Here is a 10,145-nt window from a genome sequence, read left to right on the forward strand (position 1 = left end):
AAACACCACCTACCAGGAGCGCTGGCGACATGGACGTCGTTAACTCACTCAGTACGGCCAGTCCTCTCTTCTCCTCTACACAGACCCCTCGGATGTCCAGTGGGTGTCTGAATGACCCAACCTTTAGCTTCCGTCATCAGAATTGTGGTATTCTTTGTCAACATTCACCTCTTCAGTATAAGAGCCTTCTGCCTGCAATATTTTGATGATGGTAATTGGGGTGAAACGCTGTTAACGTCGTCTCTTTCGCCGTTCGTATGGAGAGAGTTAAAACACTGACGTATTAGCAGACACTCCGCTTCAGTATCATAAATGCAGCCAAATGCGTTCATCCGAAAATTAATGCAGAGCAGACGTACAAATTTGGTTACACAAAACGGAAACGTTTCTTCTCAACAGGATGAGAACCAGGAGAGAATTCAGGAAGAAAGTGCTGCAGCTGTACTCCTTCTTCTTCTGCGTTCACTCGTATGCACACGAGTGGGCTTTTACGTGTATGACCGTTTTAACCCCGCCATGTAGGCAGCCATACTCCGTTTTCGGGGGTGTGCATGCTGGGTATGTTCTTGTTTCCATAACCCACCGAACGCTGACATGGATTACAGGATCTTTAACGTGCGTATTCGATCTTCTGCTTGCATATACACACGAAGGGGGTTCAGGCACTAGCAGGTCTGCACATATGTTGACCTGGGAGATCGTAAAAATCTCCACCCTTTACCCACCAGGCGCCGTCACCGTGATTCGAACCCGGGACCCTCAGATTGACAGTCCAACGCTTTAACCACTCGGCTATTGCGCCCGTCGCAGCTGTACTCCATGCACAAACTGAAGCAGAGTGAAACCTATCTGTATCAAGGACTGAACAAAAAAACAAACAAACCATTCTCTCTGTGGTTTAACGACAAAACTGAAAAGCATCTCACAACTTTGATACATATCAATACCCCACAAAAAAACCCCACAAAACAAAAACCCACTGGCTCAAATAATAGAAATACAAAGAATTCAGGTCAAGATTACCCTTCAACCACCCCCCCACAACCCCCTACCTACACCCCTACACCAGAAGTTTATAACTAGAAAGGTCCACAAACTATTAGACAATGTCCATCCATCCTCCCTCCTTCTCAACCCTGATCCCTTGCATTTGTATTTCTCTTTTTATCACAACAGATTTCCCTGTGTGAAATTCGGGCTGCTCTCCCCAGGGAGAGCGCGTCGCTATACTACAGCTCCACCCTTTTTTTTCTTTTTTTCTTTTTTTCCTGCGTGCAGTTTTATTTGTTTTTCCTACCGAAGTGGATTTTTCTACAGAATTTTGCCAGGAACAACCCTTTTGTTGCCGTGGGTTCTTTTACAAGCGTCTCCCAGTCCATGACAAATACTTTGAAAGCAGTAACAACAACAACAACAACAACAACAAAATGTGCCCATCAACGGGATGAGAAAAACATGAGACATAACTCCCCTGTGACTCTGAAACTACTTTTGTAAAACACGTACCTGACCAGTATGGCCCAACACTCGGCTTATATCACAGATTGACATGAGTTTACATTTGGGCTAACAGCAAAGTGAGAGCTGTATTATCAATGGTTTCTCCAGTCAACGGCAAACCATTTACAGCTTAGTCTTTTGTGAAGGACTATGACTCTCAAACTAGGAGGCAAAATTGCACTGGCTCTTAGTGCTGCAGCCTTGTGGCCTAGTTGGCCTTTGGGAACCATCCCAACGCCGACTGTCCTAAAACCCTCTTGGCCAAGAGAGTGGGGATGTACCTGGGCAAGACACTCTCCACTATAATCAAATTCTAGCCCAAATAGTCGGAACACCAGTTGCCGCCTCTGCTGTTCTGATGGTCATAGCTGGACATGACTGACTATCATATAACCTGACCAGTTCTCATGGCAACGTGTTGTGCAAGCTTGTCTCTTGCATCAATCCACAACTTGCAAACCGTAAACGTTCCAAAACATTTGTATTTGTATTTATATTTGTATTTCTTTTTATCACAACAGATTTCTCTGTGTGAAATTCGGGCTGCTCTCCCCAGGGAGAGCGCATCGCTATACTACAGCGCCACCCATTAAAAAAAAAAATTTTTCCTGCGTGCAGTTTTATTTGGGTTTTTTTTGCTATCGAAGTGGATTTTTCCACAGAATTTTGCCAGAAACAACCCTTTTGTTTCCGTGGGTTCTTTTACATGCACTAAGTGCATGTTGTTTATTGTCTCAACCGAATGACTAGCGTCCAGACCACCACTCAAGGTCTAGTGGAGGGGGAGAAAATATCGGCGGCTAAGCCGAACAGAGAGAGAGAGAGAGAGACAGAGGCAGACAGAATTGCAGAGACAGAGAGGAACACAGAGAAACAGAGATGAAGAGGGACAGAGAGAGAGACAGAGAGAGAGAGACAGAGACAGATACAGAGACATAGGCAGACAGAACTGCAGAGACAGAGAGGAACACAGAGAGAAACAGAGATGAAGAGGGACACAGAGACAGAGACAGAGAGACAGAGAAACACACACACACACACACACACACACAGACAGAATTGCACAGACAGAGAGGAACAGAGAGAGAGAGAGACAGAGACACAAGACAAGACACAAAGACAGCGAGTAAACAAGCGACGAGACATGCCCCTCCCAGAACAAAGACCCTTCAAGAAGCTGGCATCACCAAAACACCCTGGGGGAGGGTGTGTGTGGGGGGGCGGGGGGGGGGGGGGGGGGGGGGGATACAAGTCGTAGTACACCGCCCTCACAGGATGAGGCACAGTTTGCTCCCTTGCTGGCAGGGGTCACCAGAGGGCACCATCACCTTGGTGACGGTGCTGACGTTGTGGGGGGGCAGGGTGGAGGGCGGGGGAGGGGGGTGGACGGCAGGGCGGGGAGGGGGGTCTCGCAGGTGGAAGGCCTTGTTGAACCCCGCGCCGTCCTTGACGAACTTGTGTCTGGAATGATAATGGCATGGTTTTTTTTTTTACTCACTTGTGTAAACAAAGTGAGTCTATGTTTTAACCCGGTGTTCGCTTGTCTGTGTGTGTGTGTGTGTGTCTGTGTGTGTGTGTGTGTGTGTGTGTGTGTCTGTGTGTCCGTGGTAAACTTTAACATTGATATTTTCTCTGCAAATACTTTGTCAGTTGACACCAAATTAGGCATAAAAATAGGAAAAATTCAGTTCTTTCCAGTCATCTTGTTTAAAACAATATTGCACCTCTGGGATGGGCACAAAAAATTAAAAAATGAAGCCTAATTATATGCAAACTGCATTTACTGTTATATTTATATTTTTTGTATTCTCTAAACTTGGCACTTTGATCTGATATTCTGACCCAACAACAAGAGCAGTCGTTATTACCATTTTTTGTTCAAACAGGAACTTATTTTGCTAAGCATGGAAGTTTTATTTATTTTGCAAACGTTTTGGTGCCAATAGTAAAAAAGGGAAATTACTCTGTAATTAATGCTAGGGGACTTAATTTGCTTAACTGATCTTTCTCATCTTAAACATTCCATTTTGAAATTATTCTCAATGCATAAAAAGCTTGGATTTTTTTTTGTTTTTAGGTGTATCACAAGTGAGTCTTGAAGGCCTTGCCTCTCTTGTTTTTGTTTGTTTGTTGTTGTTGTTTTTGTTTTATAGTGCCCTATTCATCACAATACAACAATGCTCAAGACATGTCACATGAATAAAATTTATTATTAAAAAAATTAAAAAAAAGAAAACGTTTTTTATATGGTGAACATTCTTTCTTCTTTGCTGCTCCTCACATCTGGAACAACCTTCCTCATCATATCCGTGCATCTGATTCTATTTCTGCTTTTCGCTCATCATCACTAAAGACTCGTCTTTTTAAAACCTATCTATAACTTAGTACATGTACTCTCAGCTTCCTTGTTCTCCAACACCACCCATGTCAGCTCACTTTGGATGTATGTAGAGTGGGGAAAGGGAGAGTGTGAGTGGGGGGGGGGGGGAGGGTTTTTTTTAGAAAGAGTGGTCATGAATGTTTTTATGTTACTTGTAATATTTTTCTTTCATGTAAAGTGCCCTGAGCTCTTAGTGAGAAAGGACGCTATATAAATGTACATTATTATTATTATAAAAATCATAATCACAGATCAAAAAAAAAATTCTTTAACAACTATCCCATGTAAGCAACTTACAGTTGTCGTACTGCATTCTATGCACTATTATGACCCGAGAGTGGAAATCTCCTACTGTATCCAGTGCTACCATCATGACAGACAGTGCAGATACTATACTGTATTCAGAGCATCATTATGCGATACGTAGCCTAGGAATGAGTGTGTGTGTGGGGGGGGGGGGGGGCCGGGGGGGGGGGGTGCAGGATAATTTAGGAGATGGTGTGTGTGTGTGTGTGTGTGTGTGTGTGTGTGTGTTGGGGCTTGTGTACGTTTAGGTGTATTTGTTTGTGCTTTCATATGTGTGAAACTGCATGTATCTTATACATGTGTGTGTGTGTGTGTGTGTGTGTGTGTGTGTGTGTATGTGTGTGTGTGTGTGTGTGTGTGTGTGTGTGTGTGTGTGTGTGTGTGTGTGTGTGTGTGTGTGTAAGTGTTTCTGTATGTTTTACATTTATTTGCTTATTTGTTTATTTATTATCATTATTGACTTTTTAAGTTATTCTTACTTATCTATCATCATCATCATCATTATCATTATTATTATCATCATTATTGTCATCATCATTATTATCATTATACTATCATCATGATCTTTTTTAAAATTAAAACAAAAAAATCTAAATATTCATTTACTTCTTTATTTGTTTAATTATCTATTCTTTTTTTTTTCTTCTTTTTTTTTCTCTCAAGGCCTGACTAAGCGCGTTGGCTTGCGCTGCTGGTCAGGCATCTGCTTGGCAGATGTGGTGTAGCGTATATGGATTTGTCCGAATGCAGTGACGCCTCCTAGAGCTACTAATACTGACACTGATACTGATACTGATTCTGTGCACCATTTATCACAGACAGTGCAGATAACACATTGCACTCTGTGCACTATGCATCCAGTCACTCACCGCGAGACGGGGGCGGGGTCTCTGTCAGCCTGGGAGGTAGGGGGCGCCACTAGGACCCTGTTGTCACGGACGACGGCTGCCTGGCTGAGGTCCTGCACCGTCGTCCCTCCGTCTGCCGAGCCGAACAGCGTGTTGCCCTCCACCTCCACCACCGAACCCTCGCCCTCCGCGTCCACCACCTTGACCGCCGGGCCAAACGGCGTCTGGATTCGGTTGTCCTGAATCTGCAGGAAGCAGTGAACAGGGGTTAGGGGGGTGGGGTGTGCACGTGAGATTGTAAAACATCTTCTCAAACTTGTCATTCTTCATGCTCGGAAATTTATACAACCAAATATTTCATTCCCAAGAAAACAGAGCGACGGCGCTGAATGGTGCGGTTATAGTTAGGTTTATATCTTTAAAGCGTTAAAAATCAGTTCTGTATGAAATATCAATGCCAGTGAAAACCAGACTGCATCCGTTCTTCTTCTTCTTCTTCTTCTTCTGCATTCGTGGGCTGCAACTCCCACGTTCACTCATATGTACCCGAGTGGGCTTTTACGTGTATGACCGTTTTCACCCCGCCATGTAGGCAGCCATACTCCGTTTTCAGGGGTGTGCATGCTGGATATGTTCTTGTTTCCATAACCCACCGAACGCTGACATGGATTACAGGATCTTTAACGTGCGTATTTGATCTTCTGCTTGCATATACACACGAAGGGAGTTCAGGCACTAGCAGGTCTGCACATATGTTGACCTGGGAGATTGTAAAAATCTCCACCCTTCACCCACCAGGCGCCGTCACCATGATTCGAACCCGGGACCCTCAGATTTACAGTCCAACGCTTTAACCACTCGGCTATTGCACCCGTCAAGGGAGAGATGAAATGACAGTTATCTGAATTGACAGTAGGATTACACATCACATTTCAGCAAGAGTAGCATCCGTTCAAACTGTCACTCTGAAGATTCAACTCTTTCACCACCAAGTTTCTGTGTGAAAAACGCTCCCCGGCGCTAAATATTTTTAAAACAGTGACACAACCGATGCGAGAGAACTACAGCAAACAGCGACACAACAACACCGTGGGACAGAACTACAAAACATCAAAACAGCGACATGACACAATTGGAGAGTACCACAGAAAACAGCGATGCGACACGATGCGAGAGAACCACAAAACATTGAACACAGCAACACAACATGAAGCAACAGAACGAAGGAAAACAGCGATGCGACACAATGCGAGAGAACTATACAAAACATTGAACACAGCGACACGACACGAAGCGACAGAACGAAGGAAAACAGCGATGCGACACGATGTGAGAGAACTACACAAAACATTGAACACAGCAACACGACACGAAGTGACAGAACAAAGGAAAACAGCTATGCGACACGATGCGAGAGAACTGCACAAAACATTGAACACAGCAACACAACAAGAAGCGACAGAACGAAGGAAAACAGCGATGCGACACGACGCGAGAGAACTACACAAAACATGAACACAGCGACACGACACGACATGAAGCGACAGAATGAAGGAAAACAACGATGCGACACGATGCGAGAGAACTACACAAAACATGAACACAGCGACACGACACGAAGCGACAGAACGAAGGAAAACAGTGATGTGACATGATGCGAGAGAACTACACAAAACATTAACACAGCGACACGACATGAAGCGACAGAACGAAGGAAAACAGCAATGCGACACGATGCGAGAGAACTACACAAAACATGAACACAGCGACACGACATGAAGCGACAGAATGACGGAAAACAGCGATGCGACACGATGCGAGAGAACTACACAAAACATGAACACAGCGACACGACACGAAGCAACAGAATGAAGGAAAACAACGATGCGACACGATGCGAGAGAACTACACAAAACATGAACACAGCGACACGACACGAAGCGACAGAACGAAGGAAAACAACGATGCGACACGATGCGAGAGAACTACACAAAACATTGAACACAGCGACACGACACGAAGCGACAGAACGAAGGAAAACAGTGATGTGACACGATGCGAGAGAACTACACAAAACATTGAACACAGCGACACGACACGTAGCGACAGAACGAAGGAAAACAGCGATGTGACACGATGCGAGAGAACTACACAAAACATTGAATACAGTGACACGACATGAAGCGACAGAATGAAGGAAAACAGCGATGCGACACGATGCGACATGATGCGAGAGAACTACACAAAACATGAACACAGCAACATGACACGAAGCGAAAGAACGAAGGAAAACAGCGATGCGACACAATGCAAGAGAACACACAGAGAAGAACAACAGAGATTAAAAAGCAATGTAGCATGACAGAGCTACAGAAAACATGACAACAGTGACACCACACACGATGTGACAGATTAACAGAAAACATGACAACAGTGACACCACACGATGTGACAGATTAACAGAAAACATGAAAAAAAACCCAATGTAAAATGGCAGAACAACATAAAACATTCAAACAGCAATGTAACACAACAGAACTACAGAAAACATGAAGACAACAATGGACTGCAGAAAACACTGAAACAGCGACACGAGACGATGCAACAGAACTACAAAAACATTGAAACATCGACACAAGACAATGCAACAGAACTAGGGAAAACATTTAAACAGCGACACAAGACGATGCAGCAGAACTACAGAAAACATTGAAACATCGACACAAGACAATGCAACAGAACTAGGGAAAACATTTAAACAGCGACACAAGACGATGCAACAGAACTAGGGAAAACATTCAAACAGCGACACAAGACGATGCAACATAACTAGGGAAAACATTGAAACAGCGACACAAGACGATGCAACAAAACTACAGAAAACATTGAAACAGCGACACAAGACGATGCAACAGAACTAGGGAAAACATTGAAACAGCGACACAAGACGATGCAACAGAACTAGGGAAAACATTGAAACAGCGACACAAGACGATGCAACAGAACTAGGGAAAACACTAGAACAGCGACACAAGACGATGCAACAGAACTAGGGAAAACATTGAAACATCGACACAAGACGATGCAACAGAACTAGGGAAAACATTTAAACAGCGACACAAGACGATGCAACAGAACTAGGGAAAAAATTTAAACAGCGACACAAGACGATGCAACAGAACTAGGGAAAACATTTAAACAGCGACACAAGACGATACAACAGAACTACAGAAAACACTGAAACAGCGACACGAGATGATGCAACAGAACTAGGGAAAACATTGAAACAGCGACACAAGACGATGCGACAGAACTAGGGAAAACATTGAAACAGTAACACAAGACGATGCAACAGAACTAGGGAAAACATTCAAACAGCGACACAAGACGATGCAACAGAACTAGGGAAAACATTGAGACAGCGACACAAGACGATGCAACAGAACTAGGGAAAACATTTAAACAGCGACACAAGACGATGCAACAGAACTAGGGAAAACATTGAAACAGCGACACAAGATGATGCAACAGAACTAGGGAAAACATTGAAACAGCGACACAAGACGATGCGACAGAACTAGGGAAAACATTGAAACAGCGACACAAGACGATGCAACAGAACTAGGGAAAACATTGAAACAGCGACACAAGACGATGCAACAGAACAACAGAAAAACATTTAAACAACGACACAAGACGATGCAACAGAACTACAGAAAACATTGAAACAGCGACACAAGACGATGCAACAGAACTAGGGAAAACATTGAAACAGCGACACAAGACGATGCAACAGAACTAGGGAAAACATTTAAACAGCGACACAAGACGATGCAACAGAACTAGGGAAAACATTAAACAGTAACACGAGACGATGCAACAGAACTAGGGAAAACATTTAAACAGCGACACAAGACGATGCAACAGAACTAGGGAAAACATTGAAACAGCGACACAAGACGATGCAACAGAACAACAGAAAAACATTTAAACAACGACACAAGACGATGCAACAGAACTACAGAAAACATTGAAACAGCGACACAAGACGATGCAACAGAACTAGGGAAAACATTGAAACAGCGACACAAGACGATGCAACAGAACTAGGGAAAACATTGAAACAGCGACACAAGACGATGCGACAGAACTAGGGAAAACATTTAAACAGCGACACAAGACGATGCAACAGAACTAGGGAAAACATTAAACAGTAACACGAGACGATGCAACAGAACTAGGGAAAACATTTAAACAGCGACACGAGATGATGCAACAGAACTAGGGAAAACACTGAAACAGCGACACGAGATGATGCAACAGAACTAGGGAAAACATTTAAACAGCGACACAAGACGATGCAACAGAACTAGGGAAAACATTGAAACAGCGACACAATATGATGCAACAGAACTAGGGAAAACATTTAAACAGTGACACAAGACGATGCAACAGAACTAGGGAAAACATTTAAACAGCGACACAAGATAATGCAACAGAACTAGGAAAAACATTTAAACAGCGACACAAGACGATGCAACAGAACTAGGGAAAACATTGAAACAGCGACACAAGACGATGCAACAGAACAACAGAAAAACATTTAAACAACGACACAAGACGATGCAACAGAACTACAGAAAACATTGAAACAGCGACACAAGACGATGCAACAGAACTAGGGAAAACATTGAAACAGCGACACAAGACGATGCGACAGAACTAGGGAAAACATTTAAACAGCGACACAAGACGATGCAACAGAACTAGGGAAAACATTAAACAGTAACACGAGACGATGCAACAGAACTAGGGAAAACATTTAAACAGCGACACGAGATGATGCAACAGAACTAGGGAAAACACTGAAACAGCGACACGAGATGATGCAACAGAACTAGGGAAAACATTTAAACAGCGACACAAGACGATGCAACAGAACTAGGGAAAACATTGAAACAGCGACACAATATGATGCAACAGAACTAGGGAAAACATTTAAACAGTGACACAAGACGATGCAACAGAACTAGGGAAAACATTTAAACAGCGACACAAGATAATGCAACAGAACTAGGAAAAACATTTAAACAGCGACACAAGACGATGCA

At 43.5% G+C, this 10,145-nt stretch overlaps 1 protein-coding gene across 1 annotated transcript in view; it reads right to left on the bottom strand.

The window, feature by feature from the left end:
* Positions 1-2,768: 2,768 nt before the first annotated feature.
* Positions 2,769-10,145, bottom strand: part of LOC143290910 (uncharacterized) — a 41,373-nt gene continuing 33,996 nt past the window's right edge. Inside the window, exons 16-17 of the mRNA XM_076600469.1 lie at positions 5,056-5,279; positions 2,769-2,961 (exon numbers count right to left, since the gene is read on the bottom strand). Coding sequence (XP_076456584.1) covers positions 2,769-2,961; positions 5,056-5,279 — 417 coding nt within the window. The remainder of the gene's footprint in view (positions 2,962-5,055; positions 5,280-10,145) is intronic.

Source organism: Babylonia areolata, chromosome 16 (genome assembly GCF_041734735.1).
Source record: "Babylonia areolata isolate BAREFJ2019XMU chromosome 16, ASM4173473v1, whole genome shotgun sequence".
Classification (NCBI taxonomy): domain Eukaryota; kingdom Metazoa; phylum Mollusca; class Gastropoda; order Neogastropoda; family Buccinidae; genus Babylonia; species Babylonia areolata.